Raw genomic sequence first — 22,622 nt, 5'->3', positions numbered from 1 at the left:
GTCTATGGGTCTCTGTGTGAGTCTACGAGTCTCGATGTAATTGATTGGTGATCGTGCTGAGACCATCGACTCGCTACGCTTGAAACCCCGGTTTTAATGACTGAAATCCAAATTCAAAGCCAGGATGTCAGCGGTGCCGACTCCGCGTCTGAGCTCCCTTTCAGGTTGTTCCCCTTCCCACAGAGCAAACCCGGACACATTTCTCAGTCGGCACGAGGTCTGTCATCCAAACTGCTCGGCAGTCACTGCGATGAAATTCAATGCAACAACGGTGCCGGGTGTCGGCACAAATCGACTGCTGCCACCCGACACGCACGACGGCAATACCCTGGCTTGGTGGCGACCACAGCCCCGTCGAGTTCGCACGCGAGCATCCCATCCTCGTTGTCGTCGTTTCCAGGGAAGCTGGACGTCCGCTGCTTCACGGCCGACCTGCTGTCCGTCGTGTGTGAGTGGCAGAGCCCTCGAGCCGCCAACCTGAGCGACACCTCCTTCACGGCTTCCTATCGACTCGGGTAATGGCGCTGCGTGTCGTGTTGCGGCGATGCCGATATGTTTTGACCTCTCGTGATGACGACGCCGACGATGATAACAATGACGACAACAATGACGACGATGACGACGATCACGAGGATGACGACGATGACGACGATGGCAATGACGACGATGACGACAATGACGATGATGACGACGATTTGTGTGTTGGTAGTGCCGCACTCCTCTTCACGCCGTGGAGTCTCACGGCTTCACTGGCACCCTCGCATCTCATCTCAAACAGTTAAACAGGGCACCCCCAGTGGCAGCTGTCCCTGTGCGGCACAAGGTAACTCAGTGCCTGGCCTGCAAACGGTCATCAGTCTGCCAGTAGGGGGCGATTATTGCTGCTGCATATAATCCCGATTGAGTAGTTTGCGCTGTCATTTTTTTATTAGTTGGAAAATCTGGACCGTGACCCCGCTACACGATGGCCTATTCCTCGTTTTGAATGACGTCACAGGATCTTTAACGTCCACTGTGAAAGCACCACCAGCAGTAATAACCAGGGCGGCCTGCCGGATTCAAACCGCGGACATCCGCGCGAGCGGTGGAACGGCGTTACCGCTGGGTGCTGTCACGACAACATCGCCGTTGTGCGTGTGCGTGCGCTTGTTCGTATGTGCGTGTTCGTGTGTGTGCGTGCGTGTTCATGCGTGTCTCTGCGTGCGTGTTCATACACGTGTATATACGTGCGTGTGTACGTGCGCCGGCAGCGGGGGGCGAGCTCAGCCCTGTGCTGCTGAGTGGCAGTGGGAGGAGGAGCGGGACGAGGAAGCGGAGCGAGGCCCGACTTGGCGCTGCAGCTTCCCCGTGCACGAAGACAGCGCCGTGCTGGTGACCGTGAACGCCTCCAACGAAAACGGGCGGCACGAAGTGCAGCTAGGGCCCTTCCTCGTGCGTCAGCAGGGTGTGTACGTGTGTGTGTGTACGTGTGTGTACATGTGTGTGCACGTGTGTGTACGTGTGTACGTGTGTGTACGTGTGTGTGTACGTGTGTGTGTGTACGTGTGTGTCTACGTATGTGTGTATGTACGTGTGTGTGTACGTGTGTATGTACGTGTGTGTGTACGTGTGTGTGTATGTACGTGTGTGTGTACTTGTGTGTGTGTACGTGTGTGGGGAGCGGTAGTGTAGTGGTTAGTGTTCTGCGCTATGAACCCGGCGACCCGGGTTCGATTCCTGCTCACGGCCAACACCAGTGACGATTATCTGAGCCGGTCCTGGGCCTCCCCTAGGTCGACTCAGCCTCAAATGAGTTCCTGGTGTGGTGCGTAAAAACATCTCCACTGGTGAGACAAAGGCGGTCGAGCGTGGTGATGGCCACCCACCCCCTCGTGTGCAGTTCCGGCCTTAATAGGCGCTCGCTTACAGCACGCCGTTCTTCGGCTGCCGCTCCGTCGTTTTTCTTTGCCATCGTCCCTTCTGGCCATGACGCATCAAGCCCCGCTCGCTTCTCTTGACGGTCTGGATGATGACGATGGTCATTGCCCTTCCGGTCCTGGTCACCAGACTCCCGGACGCGTTGAGGCTGTTTTGGCACGACTTGAACATTGAGGGAGGATTCGTGAATTTCCAGGCAGTCAGAATGGCGACTGATTTTCTTTAGCCCGTCCTTGTGGAGTTTTCATGCAGTTTTAATCAGAGTAATATTAATGTTTATTTTCGAGTGCCTCTCATACCACTAGGTTCAAAGCATTTCACGCATGTTAAGATAACATAAACCTTTGATGACAATGATGGCCGTGACGACGATGATTGACCGTGACGACGATGATGACCGTGACGATGATGATGATCGTGACGACGATGATGATGATGACGGTGATACTAATGGCCATGTATGGACAGTGCGTCCGGGCCCCCCCGTGAACGTGAGCGCCGAGCCCGACGGCTCCGGGGGCGACGTGACGGTGGCGTGGGGGCCGCCCAGCCAGGAGCTGAGCGAACACCTTCACTACGAGCTGCGCTACATCGCCGACAACTCCTCCGTGTGGAAGGTCCGCCACCGCCGTTCCTCATCGCCCCACACCCCAACCACAATATTATCCCTCGTTGAAAACGTATCGCTCACCCTAATCCTAACCATAATCCTATCCACTCACCCCAACTCTATTCTTAACCCTGACCATAATCCTAACCCTAAACACAAACTTATCTCTAGCCCTAATACTTAACATCATAACCCCTAATCTCCAACCTTATTCTTAACCCCAATTCATATCCTATTGCTAATGTCAACCCCAAGCTGTCCCTGATCCTCACCGCCTAACCTTATACCTAACCATCATCCGATTTCCTAAACTTAACCTTTACCTAATGCTAACCATAATTATACTCCCTACACTTAACCTTTACCTAATGCTAACCATAATAATACTCCCTAAACTTAACCTATCCCTAACCCTAATCCTTAAACTTACCTCGAGGTGATCCTAACCATAATCCTATTGCTACACGAGGGGGATACCCTCTCCTGGTGCCGTGACTCCTCGCCTGCCTTACCGTGCCCGCGATAAACTTCACCCCCTTCCCTGCACGGTGATGCCGCGTGCCTTGCCGCACACTGTGAGGCTCAAACCGGCTCCGATTGGCTGCAGCGGTCCCTGCGCGTCTCCCTACGTGCCCCCCCCCCCCCTTGTGCCCCCCTCACCCCCACCACCGGTGCCCCCCGTCAGCTCGTGAGTGTGGGCCATGCCGAGGGAGGCCACCACCGGCTGCACAGCCTGCGGGCCGGGCCGGGCTACCTGGTGCAGGTGCGTGCCAGGCCCGACGGCGTGAGCCTCGCGGGAGAGTGGGGGGCCTGGAGCTCCCCCGTCAGCGTCAAGCCACGCGCCCCCACGGGTGAGATGTGGCCCACGGCACTGAAACTCAAAAACGACGAAAACTACTTTTTTATTTTACCAGGCACACAACTCCTTAACGCTGGCACCGTGTGCTCTCTAGAACACGCATGCCGAGAAGTCTGGAACACACGCCTGGACTAGTCTACAACACGCACACCTCGTACTCTACCTCTTGCACCGCACGGGACTCACACAAGCTTGCTCGATATTCGCAGAACACCGAACCAAAATAATCACAATCGTTTTTTTCTATTTACCAAGTCAGCCCTACTGAGTTCTAGAGCTCTTTTTCAGTAGCGACCTGGCTATCACAAATGAAAGTTCAACAAAGTGGCTTATTATGTAGAAATGTAAAGCAGCCAAATGCTCTAAATGCGTGACGCTGATTTTACATGTGGAGGACCTGGAGAAAAATCCACGCGACCATCGGGAGACACGCAAACTCCAAATATACAGCAGGCGTCAGGGTCGGGATCGAACCCACGACCTCCTGCATACCAGGCGAGGTAGTTAATGTCTCTTAGCCACCGTGGCGCATGCCGGTGTTGCAATACGAAAAATTGCCAGGTTTGAAAATATCACCCGGAAATTGGGTAAAACCACAAACCCTAGGGGTTAGAGCTCCCGTCTCTCGTGAGTGTTTACTTGGACTCGGCTACACCAGCACGCCGCCTCCGTCGTGCTGGTGTAGCCGGTCCACCCTGACGCCTCTCCTCCCGCGGTGAATCCTTGTGAGATCGGGATAGGAGATCAGAGACACCCCTCACGTTACACCACCCTCTTCAGGTCACACCACCACCCTGTCACACCACCCTCCACGTCACGTCACACCGCACACACGTCACGTCACACCGCACACACGTCACGTCACACCGCACACACGTCACGTCACACCGCACACACGTCACGTCACACCGCACACACGTCACACCACCCTCCACGTCACACCACCCTCCACGTCACACCACCCTCCACGTCACACCAACGCAGCTGAATTCCTAAATCCGAAGTCAGCCCAAATCTAAATTGGAGGCATGCCCCCGTACTCTGCTGTGGACGTGGCGCCTCAGGACCCAATGACCACAATTGCCTTCTCTTACAACAATCATCATCATTATTTTACACAAAACATCGTACCTGGCTCCCTGTAGCTATTTGCAGAGTGCACAATTATAGTGCGATTCATCATCGGTGAGTCCACACCAGCTACACCACCCCCTCGGAGGGAGCGGCAGCGCGGGCCTTAATAGGCGCTCGCTAACAACACCTGACATTGTAACCCAGGTCGCCCTTGCGCAAGAAGCGGCGGTGGCGTTTCCTCCGTCCCCAGGGGGCCGCTATTTCTCCATCTCCGTTGTAACAACGTGGCGCGCCGCCGACTTGCCCACGTTCGGTCTGCGCGGTCACACGGCGGAACGTGGCGGTCACACGGCGGAACTTGGCGGTCACGTTGTCTGCGTGCGTGCGCTGGGATCGGTGGCACGGCAGTTAGCACTGCACCTCGAACCCGACGACCCACGTTGGATTCCCACTCACGGCCAACATCGGTGACGAATGCGGGCATGCCTCTGTATGCGTTTCGGCTGCGATATCGAAACACCTGAACGCAAAAGTAAAAAATCGTATATTGAAACGCGTCTTTACATAATGTCACAAATTTTATGAACTAAGATGCGTTCCCGATAAAATTTTTTCTGATCCAAAACCTCCTAGAGTAACGAGTTTCAACACAACTAAGATATTTTCATAATTATGGACTCATAACTAAACGAAACTTTTTTTACCAGGTAAGGCCCACTGAGCTATGTCGAACGTTTTCAGAAGCGACCTGGCCACAAATGATAGCTCAACAAAGTGGCTTATCATCACGTGGACATTTATAGCAGCCAAATAATCTAAAAACATGATTCTAAACGTGGAGGGAAAAACCAGAGGACCCGGAGAAAAATACACGCGACCACGGGGAGAGAGACACGCACACTCCGAATATACAGCAGGCGTCAGGGTCGGGATCGAACCCACAACGTCCGGTAGATTAGGCGAGGTAGTTAACAGCTTGCCACCCGTGGCGTCCAGACACGTGACTAACAACGGGGAGGGCGAGGGCAGTCGGGTGGATCGTACAGAACAGCGAGCCCTCGTTCAACGCGCCAGTCGAGATACCTGCAAAGTGCCGCGTGAAGCGAGGCATTCCTCCAAGTGCAGGTTGCTTCAAAAATGCTCTTAACACTTCTGAGAATTGGCAACAATAGTACGAGAAATGTGCCTCCGGGCTCTGGAGACCACCTGGAGAAGATTCCAGACAAGCGATAACAATGATGGCGAACAAGTGGAGACTCTTGACTTTTTGACGCTATTAACATACATTTATGATGTGACAGTGTAGTATTATCCGTTCTTTTTCCATTAAAAACGTTAGTCCCATATAATCTTAATTTTGGAGCTTTAGTGACTGCAGGAATTATTCTTTGGTTCTTTCGGTAAATTAAATAATAGCATACGACGTTTCGATTGCAACACAAGCAATCATCATCAGGTATAATGAAATAGCGACACAAAATCTAACCAGAAAACCACAGACAGACATATAAGCAGACAGATATCACCAAGATACCTGTGTTGCTCTGTGTATCTTGGTGATATCTGTCTGCTTATATGTCTGTCTGTGGTTTTGTGTCGCTATTTCATTATACCTGATGATTGCTTGTGTTGCAATCGAAACGTCGTATGCTATTATTTAATTTATTATTTTATCTTTATACGTGACTTTACCGAAAGAACCAAAGAAGAATAATCCCATATAAGTGTAAACATTTTTGAAGCACCCTGTACATTACAGGGCATGGATAAATACAAAAAAATGCAAATCTGAATCACGTTTGCACTATAACATCGGGCAGCAGTCACTACCCCATGGCAGGACAAAGAACTCGAGATGAGGGTACACAGCCACAGTTACCCCTCACGATAACAACACACAGCCACAGTTACCCCTCACGATAACAACACACAGCCACAGTTACCCCTCACGATAACACACAGCCACAGTTACCCCTCACGATAACAACACACAGCCACAGTTACCCCTCACGATAACAACACACAGCCACAGTTACCCCTCACGATAACAACACACAGCCACAGTTACCCCTCACGATAACAACACACAGCCACAGTTACCCCTCACGATAACAACACACAGCCACAGTTACCCCTCACGATAACAACACACAGCCACAGTTACCCCTCACGATAACAACACACAGCCACAGTTACCCCTCACGATAACAACACACGGCCACAGTTACCCCTCACGATAACACACACCCACAGTTAACCCTCACGATAACAAAACACACCCACAGTTAACCCTCACGATAACACACACCCACAGTTACCCCTCACGATAACAACACACAGCCACAGTTACCCCTCACGATAACAACACAGCCAGTTACCCCTCATGATAACAAGCAAAGGCGTTGACGCGAGGAGTGTGCGCACGGCTTGCGAACAATAACGAGTGGCGGCGTCGGCTGTGAGGCCAAGCCTGGGACAGAATGAAATGCACGCACCTGCATCTGAATCGGGTCTGGGCCACCTCTAGGTCGACTCGGCCTTAAATGAGTATCTGGTGCGCTGCGTTAAAACATCAACATTGGGGAGAGAAAGACGGCCATGGCATGGTGCTGGCCACACCACCTCTTCATAGGGGCGCGGCCGTCGCAGGCGCTGCTGCTCAACGAACAGCACTTGGCCCAGCAGTCCGTGTGTGGGCTACACGGAGGATGTTTCTCTTCGGTGCAGATGGTGCCGCCTGGATCATCCGCGCGCTGGCGGTGGTGGCGCTGCTGCTGCTGCTGCTCATGGCTCTGGGCGCGTCGCTCGCTCACGCCGGCAGGTCCGCATGCTCAATCCACCGTTACGTTGCGCCTCGTACGGGCCCAGCCAAGTGTGCGCACTGCACTGGTGTGTCCGTGTGCCTGTGTGCGTGCGTGTGTTTGTGTGTGCGTTTAGCCTTCAATGAGTATCTGGCGCGGTGTGTAGTGAACATCGGGCAGACAAAGGTGTTTACCAACCTACCACCTCGCGTGCCGTGACGGCCTTCACCGGCCCCGCTCGCTTTAACGCCACTCGCCCCAGGAGTCTGTAACAGGCGACAGGGATGATCCTTTGTCTTCTTGTGTGGTGCAGAATCAAGGAGCACGTGTGGCCTCCCATCCCCAGCCTGGAGACTCACTTTGCCGGCCTCTTCCAGGTAGCCACACCGCAACCAGCCCCCACTGCCCCCTCACTTCTCCCCCACATTTTCTGGGCACCAGATGGCCAGTGCCGGCTCCACAGGCATAAAGCAGTGGACGGGGCGTGGTGGACACGGGGCGTGGTGGACACAGGGTGTGGTGGATGGTGGATGGGGTGTGGTGGACACGGGGCGTGGTGGACACAGGGTGTGGTGGATGGTGGATGGGGTGTGGTGGCCCAGGGTGTGGTGGATGGTGGATGGGGTGTGGTGGATGGGGCGTGGTGGACGGGGTGTGGTGGGACACGGGGCGTGGTGGACACAGGGCATGGTGAATGGGGCGTGGTGTATGGTGGATAGGGTGTGGTGGATGGTGGATGGGGTGTGGTGGATGGGGCGTAGTGTATGGTGGATGGGGTGTGGTGGATGGTGGATGGAGTGTGGTGAATGGGCAGGGATGGTGGATCTGTAAATCTAAAAGCCTCACTTTTGTGTCTGTCCATCTGGAGCCCCACTCGGTGCGCTTCCTTATTCAACTCTTCGGTCGCTTTCTCGACGGTGTCAGCGATAAAAGTCACCGATGGAAACGAGCTCCAGGCAGTGAGTTGGAGGCGCTCGTCCCAGCGGCGTGTAAATGAGCACAGGGAGCACCCTGCTGCTGCCCTCGCCCGGGTGGCGCACGCAGGTCCTTCTCACGGACTCCTGCACCTCATACGTTGAACTTCTTTCGCACCGAACGTAGCCAACCGTGCCAATCGCAGGTGCGGGGATACAACTCAGAGTGAAGCAGCGTTCTGGGTGATTGCTGATCCGGCAGTGACCGATTCAATTCCAGTCACTTGCTCAGCGGTGGTCGCTCGTCTCCTTATCACTCGACTAGCGCTACTGCTACGACAGCGGTTGCTGTGTGACGTGTACTTCACACATTGATCATCCGCCCATGTGTGAGAGTCGCTCGAGCAGACACCGACTGTTTCGTCTCCATCACAGCGTGCTCAACCACCACCAGCACTGCAGGTCACGGCAGCAATGCTGAACGGGGGATTTAACACAAAGGCTTTAGATACCAGTATTCATAATATGGGGTTTTGAGTTAGATCGCATAAATATCAATGTGGTGAACTAGTAACAAATTGCCAGTTTTTGTTTACGTGACAAACCTTTTTGTTTGATTACGTGACAGACCTTACGAATTGGTGGTGGGTTTAACCACATATTTCTATTTTACACGATCTAACTAAAAAAAACCTGTTATGAACGGGCGATCTGTGTCGTGTGCGCGCGTGTGTGTGTATGCACAAGTTGGCACAGTAGGGGGCACAGGTGGCGCATCGGCCACTCATCTTAGTCAGTCAACCCATGACACCTGGGTCTGTCCCGTGACCTACGCGGTCTTAGAGTGCACATAGCCTGGCACAAACGCCGTGGTGACGTCACCGTCACTTGGTGGTGGTTGTGCATGTGCGCGTGTTCGTGTGCATGTGTGTGTACGTGTGTGTGTGTACGTGTGTGTGTACGTGTGTGTGTACGTGTGTGTGTGTACGTGTGTGTGTGTGCACGTGTGGGGAGCGGTAGTGTAACGGTTAGCGCTTCGAACCTGGCGACCCGGGTTCGATTCCCGCTCACAGCCAACACCAGTGACGATTATCTGAACCTGTCCCGGGCATCCCCTAGGTCGACTCAGGCTCAAATGAGTGCCTGGTGCAGTGTGTAAACATCGCCACGAGGGAGACAAAGGCGGCCGAGCGTGGAGTTGGCCACCCACACCCCCTCGTGTGCTGTGCCGGCCTTCATATGTGCTCGTTAACAGCACCTGCCCCAACAGTTCTGTTAAATCTATACGGGGGATCTTTGTCTTCTTTATGCAACAGAGGTGGTTGGGCGAGTCGTACGAAGTCGGCTGCACAGTCACAGCCGACTCGAACGCGCAGGTCTGTGTCGTCGAGGTCCTCTCGGAGCTGACAGAGACATCGCCCACGGCGGGGAGGAAGGAGTTGGGAACGATGAAGATCGCAGGGGAGACGGCAATGATCGACGTTTTCGAAGGAAAGATTTTTGACGACCTCGGCAAGGAAATCGAGCTCCCGCTTCTGATCGAGTCCGCTCCGAGCCTCGTGCCAAAATCCGTCACGGACCGGGGCGCCGGCATCGGATCCCCGCCGCCTCTACGCAACAACAACAATAACAACAAGGACGCGAGCGTGGCCCGCCTCTTGCCGAATGCAGCGAGGCTTGAGGACGACCTCTCAGACCGTCGGGCGTCCCCGGGCACCGGGGACAACGCGGCATTGCCGCCGCCGCCGGGAGGAGACCGCGCAGACGAAACCTCGAGGACGCCGTGCCACGAGTACGTTTGGCACGGCCACGCGCCGTCTCTCTGGCCGGGGTCACCTTTCTCCAACGGGAATTTCTCGAACCTCGCCTACGTGCCGCCGCTCGAGTCGCCGAGGCCTCCGGACGGCGCCGATGCCGGCGGTGGTGGCGGCGTTGCCGTCGCCACGCTCGAGGCCGCGTCCACGTCCAGCCCGCGCTCCACTTTGCGGAGCTGCGAGGGCTCTCGGCAGCCGAGCAGTGCCAGCACCCCGCTGCTGGCGACGTCGCCGGGGCGTCACTCGTACGTGAACTGCGCCAGGCGTCCCGGCGCACCGTCGCGGACTGCGCCGTGCCGCCGGGACGCGAAGCTGCTGCCCTACGTGAACCAGTCGCTCGAGAGCTCCATGTAGCGACCGACGCCGCGCTCGCCCGTCGCCGGCCGCATTCCATCTGCCGCGGTCGCCTGTTAGCTGCCGTGGTCATCTGCCACTTTACCAGTTTCCAACTCAAACCTAGAGCTTTATCCGAATCCAGTGGCTGTAATTTAGCGGGGAAATCGAAATCGGGGATAACAGCAGGCGGCGGCAGTTCTCAAGGGAAGGGACTGGCTCACGGCACGGATACCGTGCAAGAGAAATATTGGGTGTGCGGGAAACACCGGCGCTGCGTTGCGGCAATCAAACGCAAAACAACAAACGCATTGCAAACGCAAGAAGGACGCACCGTTTCGCAAACACGTTCTTTCACGTTAATGCATTGGTGACGCAGTGAATGAGCTATATGAGTCAAAGTAAGCTATGGGATTTATTCCATCGCATTACAGTTCTAATAAGGACGCTACTCGCAGTACAGGGGGAACAGTGGTGTGGCGTGTTCAACTGCCGTGGGCCATTTCATAATCAGAATTTTTATTTCTTCTGGAGGAATAAAATGAGCTATAAAGCTATTTTACACAGATGTTAAGTAGGGGTGGGTCACTTGCCATGGGTTGAGGCTTTTATACCAGGAGGGCCCAAAATAAATCAAACAAATCACAGCACAAGATGTTGGTAAGTGGCTGTAACTTGGTAAGTCACTCAATATAAGTTAACGTAAAATGGGAATTTTGAGCACAAGTAGTCATTGCTCCTGCTTCTGAACGGAAACCAAGGGGAGCACCTGGCCCGGCACCATCGCCCCTGGCGACCGCCCGGCACCGGCACCGTCGCCCCTGGCGACCGCCCGGCACCGGCACCGTCGCCCCTGGCGACCGCCCGGCACCGTCGCCCCTGGCGACCGCCCGGCACCGTCGCCCCTGGCGACCGCCCGTGCTCTCGCTGCAGTGGCCCCCGTCAACGTGACGCTCGCCTCTCCGCATCTCGTGACGTTTTGTGTCAGTCAAGGCGCGAGTACTCGTTAAGCCGAGAAAAACCACAACCGGCGCCGTCGTATCAAGAACGAAACGAAAATAAATAAGCAGACGAGCGAATCGCGTGCCTCCAGCCTATGCGGACTGCGTAACACATCTGTGTAAATTTTTGGCGGTCGCTACGCTGCTGCTGCTGCACATGACTGCCTGTAACCCAGCAACCGTGGAGGCAGCAGCAGCAGCAAGGGTTTGTGGATCGCCGCACCCCAATGCTGTGAACCTCCCTTCGTACGGGCGTTTGAAGAGGTGGCCGCACCCTAGCACGCCAGGAGGAGCTACAGCTACATTCGGACTCCCGACATTCGTCTGTGTGGGATAGAGTCTTGTCCCCTCACTCGGGTGTGTTTTATCCAGGTGCTCTGCTTTTCTCCCACACGTAAACACACGTGAGTTGCCCCATAACACCGTCATATATAGAGGGCTGCAGAACTTGGGGTGTAATTTGGCGCTCTCTCATCGCCTGGCTGCGGACTTCCCCCGCTCGTCTTTGGTTCGTTACGGGTATCCCTCGCTTTGCACGGGTTCCCTTTCTACAGTTTCACAAATACGCGGCTAACCTGTTGTTTCTATCAAATATGAGCTCTACGTGGGTTGAATTCACTCTCATTTGGCGGCTATGCGGTCGGGCATGGGACAACACTGTGTACTGTGTGTACTGTGTATGTACTGCGTGTGTACTGTGTACTGCGTGTGTACTGTGTACTGCGTGTGTACTGTCTGTATTACTGCGTGTGTACAGTGTGTGTACTATGTGCGTACTTGATTTGAAGCTTTCGTGACTGCAGTAATCCATATTCTTTGGTTCTTTCGGCAGTCACGTAGGTAGAAAACATAATAGATCATGACGTTTCGATCGCAACAACAGCGACCGTCTTCTGAAAAAAGACGGTCGTATGTGCGTACTGTGTGTGTACTCTGTGTAGTGTCGCAGATTCTGGAGACGGATCTTGGAGGCAACACTTGTTTATTTATAACACACAACAGTAACAGCCAGCTATACAGCCTAGGAACACAGCCTACGGCTAGCGTGCCTGACACCGGCTACGCTCTCAGCTTCCTCCGACTATGTATTTCCTAGGGGAGGCTATCTGACCCGACCTAGCTCGCTCGGACCCGGCCCTGATAAGGACGTCGGGCCAGGGGTTCCCAGGGTCTTACCTAGCTTGCTCCGTCTTCTGTCTTCAACTGGCCCCGAGCCTGTAGAGAGGTCCGCCCTTTATACACCTCCAAACCGAGGGGCGGGGTCCCGAGGGATCGTAGGACACCCCGCAGCCCCCACCCGTTGGAGGGGCCCCGGGAGATCACAGAACACGACACAGCCCCCTCCTGCTCCTGGGCGAGGGATATTGCGACTGCTCCTGCTGGACTGTGTCAGCCCCTACAGGTAGGTGTACCCAGTCCGTTCACATCGCTACATATAGCCCAGAGGTCGCAAACGGGTTTTGATTCCTTACCCGTACCCGGCCGCACCAGGGTCGCAAACGGGTACCCGTACCCGGCCGGGTACGGGTAGCCGGGTATCGGGTAGGGTACGAGTATCGGGTACCCGGTTGCGACCTCTGATATAGCCCATACACGCCTCTACATATGTACTATGTGTGTTGCGTGCACACTGTGTGTACTGTGTGTGTACTGTGCGTGTACTGTAAATACTGTGTGTACTGCACATGTACTGTGTGTACTCTGTGTATACTGTGTGTGTACTCTGTGTGTACACTGTGTGTGTGCTGTGTGTACTCCGTGTATACTGTGTGTGTACTCTGTGTGTGCACTTTGTGTGCACTTTGTGTACACTGTGTGCTGTGTGTACACTGTATGTGTACTGTGTGTGTACTCTGTGTACACTGTGTGTATTTTGTGTACACTGTGTGTGCTGTGTGTATACTGTGTGTGTACTCTGTGTGTGTATTTTGTGTGCACTGTGTGTGTTGTGTGTACTCTGTGTATACTGTGTATTGTCTCTGTGTGTGTACTTTGTGTACACTGTGTGTGCTGTGTGTATTCTGTGTATACTGTGTGTGTACTCTGTGTGTGCACTGTGTGTGTACTTTGTATACACTGTGTGTGTGCTGTGTGTACTCCGTGTATACTGTGTGTGTACTCTGTGTGCACTGTGTGTGCACTTTGTGTACAATGTGTGTGCTGTGTGTACACTGTATGTGTACGGTGTGTGTACACTGTGTGTGTATTTTGTGTACACTGTGTGTGTGCTGTGTACTCTGTGTATACTGTGTGTTGTCTCTGTGTGTGTACTTTGTGTACAGTGTGTGCTGTGTGTACTCTGTGTATACTGTGTGTGTACTCTGTGTGTGCACTGTGTGTGTACTTTGTGTACACTGTGTGTGTGCTGTGTGTACACTGTATGTGTACGGTGTGTGTACACTGTGTGTGTATTTTGTGTACACTGTGTGTGCTGTGTGTACTCTGTGTATACTGTGTGTTGTCTCTGTGTGTGCACTGTGTACTTTGTGTACACTGTGTGTGCTGTGTGTACTCTGTGTATACTGTGTGTGTACTCTGTGTGTGCACTGTGTGTGTGCACTGTGTGTGTACTTTGTGTACACTGTGTGTGCTGTGTGTACTGTGTGTACTCTGTGTATACTGTGTGTGTACTCTGTGTGTGCACTGTGTGTGTACTTTGTGTACACTGTGTGTGCTGTGTGTACTCTGTGTACACTGTGTGTGTACTGTGTCCTCCCCTCTGGCTTGTTGGCTGACCGTACGGTCCCCACGCTATGCCGTTTCGCTTTGCGCTGCCCGCTTTTTTTATCCTTTATATTAAGTTCACTTGCGCGCTTGCTTGCTTACGACCGAGCAAATCTTTCGGTCGTTTTTTTACCCACTTCCCGTGATCCAATCGAGCTGACATTTTCCACACAGACTCGTTGTGCGTGACAATTAATGTTCGTGAAAATGTTTTTCCAAAATGTTACACTTTTTAGGACAACAATATTATATTTAATTACAATTGCTTAATGGTGCCATGCAATCATCTGACCCATAGGTGGCAGCCATCTCAGGCCAGAGGACGAGAGGACTCTAGCCGCCACGCATATAAAGGATTTATAGTGAAAAACTTTGTTTTTACGGGTTATACTTGTTAACTAATCGACCGCATAAAGCGAAGGGAACCCTGCTCTGGCATTACGTAGAGGAACGGATACGGGCAGCAGGCGAAGCGTTTGCTTAACTTATTTTGTCACCAAGACGCTGCTTTTTCTTCCCGTCGTAAGCGATCTTTATTTCTGATATTTGTTATCGTTTAATATTGAGAGCGAGTTAACCCGCTGCTGCTGCTATTGGAGATGTTTACGTGACGGATTTCGCTGGGTGCGTTATATATATCTCACGCTGCTGAGTGTAAATCAAAGTGCTGCATGTTGTATGTACGTGTTAATTCGGACCATTACTGTGAAAACAATCGTACTGCGCCACGGACAGGGTTCCTGTGTTTCATTGAAGACCGCCCTCGGTGCGCACGTCTGAATACAACGTGGAGAAGGTTCAAAAGTCTCCTACTCGTGTGTTCAAGAGTATTGCGGATGTATGTTCTACAGTATTACGGATGTACGTTCTAGAATATTACGGATGTACGTTCTAGAATATTACAGATGTACGTTCTAGAGTATAAGAGATGTATGTTCTAAAGTATTATGGATGTACGTTCCAGAGTATAAGAGATGTATATTCTAGAGTATTACTGATGTACGTTCTAGAGCAGCGGTTCTCAAACCGTGGTCCGTTGACCACACTGGTCTTTCGCGAGCTCTGTTCAGGTGGTCCGTGGAAAGGTTGCCTAATCATGGAGAGGAAGTGTCAACGAGCTTCTAGATGCTATATATACAGTGTAGCCGGTCTGCCCTGTCTCCTCTCCTCCTGTCGTGAATCCTTGTGAGGGGGGAACAGGTCGGCGGTTGAGGGCCTTCGTAAGCGGCAAAGCAGCTGAGGTGGACGAGATTCGCCCAGAGTTGTTGAAAGCGCTGGACAGCGTAGGAGGGTCGTGGTTAATGCGCCTCTTCAATGTTGCATGGAAGGTGGGTACAGTACCTCTGGATTGACAAACTGGGGTCGTGGTTCCCAATTTAAGGGGACCAGAGGGTGTGCTCCAACTACAGAGGGATCACACTCCTCAGCATCCCAGGTAAAGCTTATGCCAGAGTGCTCGAGAGGAGGCTCCGCCCGTGTTCGAGCCCCAGACTCAGCAGGAACAATGTGGATTTCGTCGTTGTCGTGGAGCAATGGACCAGCTCTTTTCCCTCTCACAGATATTTGAGGGGTCTTGGGAGTATGCTTCTCCAGTCCTACCTCTGCTTTGCAGACTTGGAGAAGGAGTATGATGTACCGTTGCAGTTTTTGTGCGCTATCCGGTCCGTCTATTCTCGGAGTGAGAGCTGTGTCCATATTCTTGGTGTTAAATCAAAGTCGTTCACTGTGGGTGTTGGACTCCGCCAAGCGTGCGTCTTGTCTGCACTCCTGTTTGTGATTTTCATGGACAGGATATCAAGGCGCAGCTGAGGTATGGAGAGTATCCAGTACAGGGGCATGGAGGTGGCATCGCTATTTTTTTTCAGATGACGTTTTCCTGTTTGCCTCGTCTGTCTGTGATCTCCAAGCATGCACTTGAACGGTTTTATGCCGTGTGCGAAGTGGCTGGGATAAGGATCAGTGCCTCCAAATCTGTGGTCATGGTTCACTCCCGGGAGATGGAAAGGGCGGTATATAAATCCGAAATAGAATTGTGCTCTCCAGGTGAGGGGGGAATAGCTGCCCTTAGTGGAGGAGTCTAAGTACTTTGGGGTCTCTTTCGCGAGTGATGGTAAGTGGAAGCGGGAGATCGGCTGGTGGATCGGTCCGGTGATCGCAGTGTTGCGGGCACTGTACCGTTCCGTGGTAGTGAAGCAGGAGCTGAGTTCTTGAACAAAGCTCTCGGTTTACAGGTCGACCTACGTTCCCACCCTCAGCTATGGTCACGAGCTGTAGGTAATGATCGAAAGGATCAGATCACGAGTACAAGGGACCGAAATGAGGTTTCTCTCCTTGATCTGGTGAGGAGCTCGGTAATCCGGGAGAGCCTCAGAGTCGAGCCGCTGCTCCTCCGGATCGAGATGAGCCCGTTGAGGTAGTTCGGGCACCTGGTAAGGATGCCCCCCCGATAGACTCCCCCTGGAACTCTACCGGGCACGTCCCACTGGGCGAAGATCCTGGAGCCGGGGAAACGCTGGCGATACTATGTCACTCAGCTGGCCTGAAATTCCACAGGAAAAGCTACAGTTTGTCGCCAGGGAAAGGGAGGTCTGGACCATCTTACTCAACATACTGGCCGCTGCGACCCCCGCCAATACAATAGTATTGAGAAATGAACGAATTAACAATGAAAAAAAATAAAGTCCGGTGACGATGATGAGTAGAGATTCTGCGTTGTACACGGGGTGGGGGGGGGGGGTGAAACCTGCGAAACATTATTTCGTAGCGCAGCGTTCTTCTGAAGGGCAGTGGCCTTATCTGAAATAGCGATCAGAAGCACCCTCACTTCACAACACCGCAGCTGAATTCCTCAGTCTGCAGTCAGCCCCAAATCTAAATTAGGGGTGTGCCTCGTACCCTACTGTGCACGTGGGAGCTCGGGGTCCAATCCTTGATCACCATTGTTTTCTCTTAAATATAGGAGACTCGAGTATCCGCACTAATGACGGGGAGGCCAGTCGCGGATAATAAAAAATGGCGAATAATAAAAAAATATATAAATTTTCCGCGGAACTCTATGCCAACACCATTTATACAGATACATTTTTTCTATGTTTCTTTGCCATCGTATAGTTTCGTAGATTAAAACTGAAAATAAATGATCGGATAAATCATTCAAAATGAAGCACAACTGACGATTTGGATTGTTAGTCTTTCGATTTATAATGAATACTCACGATCGACCGATCGATGATGCGCGTGCTCAGTGATAGCAATTTCCTGATCCCGCTCAGAAGACTCGACCCACTAAGTGGACAGTAGAGCCACGCCAATCCAAATCAATTAAACTCTGCCCCCTGTTAAAAATATATGCAGCTAATGTACTGTAGAGGCGATCACGTGGATTTAGGATTAACCGGAGCACATATTGGTTCGGTTAAAGCACGTAACCTGTAATACAGTAAACATTTCCAAGAATAACATTGTATGACTGTTTTTAGATTATTAATTTGGGCTTACGGGAAAATCCATGGGTTATTTGTTCATGGAACAATCTCAGGTGCGTTGTTAATCTGCAAATCGGCTCAACCTCACGTGGGTAATCGCGAGTCTACTGTAATAAAGATAAATGCACCTGGTTCTCCGTAGCAACCAGTAGTGCACAATGAAACGATGCGATTCGTCACAGGCAAGCTCACACCGGCTACGATAGTGTGATAAGAGTTTTACGTACAGATGATTACGCATTCGTCAAGAAAATGCCATGGAAATAAAAGCCGTTTTGAATTTTGCTGGGAAAAGGTAATTTAAGTTAAAAGCTCGAAACTATGAATTTCCCGACTTTTTAGTGAACTGTGCAGTAAAATGGGTGATGCCCGTGTCCACATTCTTCATCATACAGAAGTAATAAGGTGGTTGTCAAGAGGCATAGTACTTACTCGTTTGTTGGAGCTACTTTCAGAAGTAAAGTTATTTCCAATAGACCATTTCAATTCACACGCTGTTTTGAAGATGCATCCTGGCTCTCGGGATTGGCTTCACTTCTCCGGTGTATTCGCACGCCTCATTGAGCTTAACTTCGGGCTGCAGGGGGTTATAGTGACTGTGTAATGGGTTCAATCGAAGCACTTGAACTTGGAGGCAACACGTTTATTAACTAACATTACGTTAACACTAACGGGAGAACGACATAGGGTGGTGAACTACTGTTGCTATCTAACTATATACACTCGGGGGAGATGGATATTGACACTCTGGATGGGACAACTACTAAATCGGTCTTGGACAGCCAACACGCTGCCTGGTCCACGTGCGCGGAGACCGGAGACCACGACGACAGAGGTTTCTTCCCAGCCAGGACCAACCCCGGTCCCTCCCGGGGCTCGGCTTTTATACTTGTGGCGTGGCCAGGCCCCGCCCCTGGCCACGCCCCTTTTCCAGATCCTTCGTGACAGTTCAGGACCCACATCACGTGTTCCTCTCACCCTCTCCCTGGTCCTCGTTACCACCTCATCCGGTCACGTGCCCCCTCATGTTTACTCAGCCTTTTCCCTGGTATGCACACTCAGGTGCTAGGGAGAGGCTCTGCACATACAATATCACTCACACGGTACTGTCGCCATACCATAGTGCCATCATAAATGACACTACAACTGTATTGGAAGCGCGAGTCAAAAAACAATGCAACGATAAAAAAAACTTGACCTGCTTGCCTAAAGTCGCGCGAAGAGAGATGACACTCGCGCATTTCCAACATCGGAAGGCTTTCTATCTGAACACGAACTCGTTCTTGACGACAAAAAAATAAGACCGCAGAATACCTTGGTCGCTTTCAAGATACACTTTGAAGGTCACTTTCCAGTTGAAGCCGAACCCAACAGACTGGATTCCGTGAACCCTACTCGGCGTTGAGACCGACGAGCTGCCCGCTGGCCTGTGCTAAGGCACGAGGGACTGCCGCGTGTCGGAGCATTCTTGCGACGTACACATTCACAGTCGCAATTTCAAAAGACATTCCCTGCTATTGGGAGTTTTGGATTAAAAAGAAATGGAGATTCAGCCAGAACCCTGCACACAACGCAAGTGCACTTTGCGATGCCACTTGGCGCTTCGTCGCTGTGCGAGACGGGATGTCATCTCACTTGGCGCCTTCGAGTCCAAACGAAGAAGCGGGATCAATGCTGAACCTGATGTGAGGCCTAAAGCTGACAATCATTACACCCGACTTCATGGAACTTTCATCACATTGATCATATTAAAAAGGTGTGACTAGAGTTAATAAAATGTGAGTGTTCTGTTCTTTCATTTGGAGCAGAAAGAAATAAAAGTTAACCAAGTGGTCCGCCGAGAACCCGCGCAATTTTCAAGTGGTCCGCAAAAAAGAAAACGACTTTGATAACCGCTGTTATAGAGTAGCAGGTGCATATCCTAGAGCAGGGGTCGGCAACCTACGGCTCCGGAGCCGCATGCGGCTCTTTACGGGCTGCTTCTTGACGATATGTACGTATGTACATAGATGCATTGCGGCTCTTGAAATACTGAATTTTTTTACCGAATTGGAAAGAAATGGCTCTTCTTGTTATTTTGGACCCCTGTCCTAGAGTAATAGGCGGCTTTTCTACAGCAGCGCTTCTCAATCTTTCATTCCAGTGCACTCACACCATAGAGCCGGCTTGGTCTTCGCGGCTACACCAACCCAAAAACTGGGTAGGTGCACGAGTGAGTGGGATGCATCGTAGCTAAGCGAGAATTTACGATCCCTTCCTTGCTCGTGCTGATCTCATTAAGGAGGAAATCGAGTGGCGCTGCCAACACCCGTGACAATTATTTGCCCAAGTGCATGTGTCCATGTTTCTCGTGTGTCTCCGTGTGTATGTGTGTATGTGTGTATGTGTGTTTCAGTGTCTCTGTGTGTCTGTATCCCCCGTGCCTGTCTGTGTGTGTCTCCGTATCTGCTCAACTGATGGGTGACTGCTGCCGTGCTGCGCCTCGACCAATGGAGATGGGAGGGTGGAGTCGTGGGGTTCTCTTCTCTCCTACTATCTATATCAGGGGTCCTCAAACTTTTCAAACAGGGGGCCAGTTCACTGTCCCTCAGACCGTTGGAGGGCCGGACTATAGTTAAAAAAAACTATGAACAAATTCCTATGCACACTGCATATATCTTATTTTGAAGTGAAGAAACAAAACGGGAACAAATACAATATTTTAAATGAAGAACAAGTAAAGTTAAATCAACAAACTTAGCAGTATTTCAATGGGAACTATGGGCCTGATTTTGGCTAATGAGATGGTCAATGTCCGGTTTCATATTTGTCACTGCTAGTCGTAACAAGTGATGCAAGTGTGCATCCGTTAGTCTAGATCTGGTTGGAGATTTCAAATGTTTCATTCTGGAAAAAGTCTGTCTACAGACATAAGTGCTGCCAAAGATGGTTGCCATTTTGAGTGCATGGTTCCTGAGATGAGGATATGTCTCAGAGGGGAGAGATGCATAGAAATTATGAAGGCTGCTTGACTTGAATGCGTCTTTCAGAGAGTCACAATTCTGCAGTTCAGCCAGTTCCATTTGGTAAATTGTATCCACATTTTCAATGTCAATAGAAAATGGGTTACGGAAAAGCTGTATGTCCTGTTCATGGAGATGAAGCTCTTTAAATCTAAATTGGAACTCCTTTTGCAATTTTTCCAGTGAATCCACACATGTTTTGTTTGGGAATTGCAACCAATGGTTTTTCCGCTAACAGATTTTGAGTTGTGGGGAGATGGCAGAAGTTTTCCTCCTTAACTTGTTTGATGAGGAGGCCTAATTTTACTTCAAATGCTTTAACATGTGATTGCATATCACAGATGAGCTTTCCCTTTCCTTGAAGTTGCACATTGAAACTGTTGAGTAGCTCTGTTACATCTGTCAGAAAGGCAAGGTGCCATTTCCATTCTGCATCATTGAGCTCTGGTACTTCTTTGTTTTTTGAAAGCAGAAAAGCTGTAATCTGTGGAAGTAAGTCATAGAAACGTTTCAAAACTCTCCCTCGACTCAGCCAACGGACTTCTGTGTGGTACAGAACATCTTCATAGTCAACATTTAGTTCAGACAGAAATTCCTGAAATTGTCTGTGGTTTAGTGCATGAGCTCTAATGAAGTTAACACAAGATACCACAATTTTCATAACAGAGTCCCACTTCAGTGATTTACTACACAGCGCTTGTTGGTGGATGAGGCAGTGTATGGCTATTGGATGAGAATGGTTATGTTTGTCCATCTCTTGGTTAATGCGAGCAATTACTCCTTTCTTAGACCCCACCATGCTAGGAGCACCATCAGTTGTCACACTGGCTAGTTTAGCCCAGTTCAGCTCCAAACCATTCACAGTTTGGCAAACTTTTTCATAGATATCCTCTCCTGTAGTTGTTCCTTTGATGCTTTGCAGTGCAGCAAGCTCTTCTGTGACTTCGAAATAGTCATTCGTCCCACGAATAAAAATTAGAAGTTGTGCAGAATCACGGACATCATTGCTTTCGTCGAGTGCCAAGGAAAAATAGGAAAGTGTTTTTTATGGAGTTTTGCAAATGCTGATGCAAATTGTCTCCCATTTCTTCAATCCTCCGTGTAATTGTAGGTCCTGAAAGACTCACTGTACTAAATAAATCGGCCTTCTCTGGACACATCTCTTTGGCAACAGAAAGAAGGCATTCTTTAACAAATTCTCCCTCCACGAATGGTCTGCCAGTGCACGCTATTAGCTTGGCAACTTGAAAACTTGCTCGCAGTGATGAAATATTTAGCTGCTTCTGCTTCAAAAAAGTATTTTGCTGAGTTGTTAATGTATTTTTCAGTTTTAATATTTTATATTTTCTCACTTCTCCGACAAAACAATTATATTTATCTTTATGTTGAGTTTCATAGTGTCAACGTAAATTGTATTCTTTGAACACAGACACTATATTCTGGCATATCAGACACACAGCTCTTTCCTTGTACTGCATGAAAAAGTAATCATAAGTCCACTGTTCTTTGAATATCCTACACTCCGAGTAAATTTTTCTCTTTCTTGACATCATTGTTTCCTCGGGAGTCAAAATTGCTATTAGTAAAATACCAATATATATACAGCGCTACAAAAACAATATACCAGCAATAACTTTGCCCACACATAGACATACAGACTGCACTGCCCATCAATGCAGTCTGATTGGGGGAACTCCGCTTTTACTCCAGGCTCACACTGGTGCGGGTGCCATTAAAAAGTTAATTACACCTGCAGTTTTGTTCACAGATCGCAGTACATCCCCAGCACACAGGAATATCACTGGGAGTGGAGCCGAGGGGCAAGTGAGGGAGCTGATGGAGGGAGAGCCAGTCAAGCGCAGCCAGGGGAGGGCTGGCAGCCTTAGGCCTGGGGGGCTAGTCCAGTCAATTGGCCCATTGAACCATTCACCAGCGCAGCCCAATGAGTGCCCATTGCCGCAGCTCAATCAGTGCCCACCGCCGCAGCTCAATAAGTGCTCGCCAGCGCAGCCAAATCAGTGCTCGCCACCGCAGCCCAATCAGTGCCCACCACCGCAGCTCAATGAGTGCTCACCAGCGCAGCCCAAT

The 22,622-nt window shown here is 51.0% G+C and overlaps 1 protein-coding gene across 1 annotated transcript in view; it reads left to right on the top strand.

The window, feature by feature from the left end:
* The window catches only part of MPL (MPL proto-oncogene, thrombopoietin receptor), a 43,498-nt gene extending 30,469 nt beyond the window's left edge, over positions 1-13,029 (top strand). Inside the window, exons 4-10 of the mRNA XM_061567470.1 lie at positions 401-515; positions 1,251-1,444; positions 2,386-2,534; positions 3,213-3,378; positions 7,188-7,281; positions 7,575-7,638; positions 9,492-13,029. Coding sequence (XP_061423454.1) covers positions 401-515; positions 1,251-1,444; positions 2,386-2,534; positions 3,213-3,378; positions 7,188-7,281; positions 7,575-7,638; positions 9,492-10,343 — 1,634 coding nt within the window. The 3' untranslated portion in view covers positions 10,344-13,029. The remainder of the gene's footprint in view (positions 1-400; positions 516-1,250; positions 1,445-2,385; positions 2,535-3,212; positions 3,379-7,187; positions 7,282-7,574; positions 7,639-9,491) is intronic.
* Positions 13,030-22,622: the final 9,593 nt, after the last annotated feature.

This window comes from Lethenteron reissneri, chromosome 39 (assembly GCF_015708825.2).
Source record: "Lethenteron reissneri isolate LAM-NWPU_2019-01 chromosome 39, ASM1570882v1, whole genome shotgun sequence".
Lineage (NCBI taxonomy): Eukaryota > Metazoa > Chordata > Hyperoartia > Petromyzontiformes > Petromyzontidae > Lethenteron > Lethenteron reissneri.
This window is presented reverse-complemented; position numbering and strand designations above follow the sequence as displayed.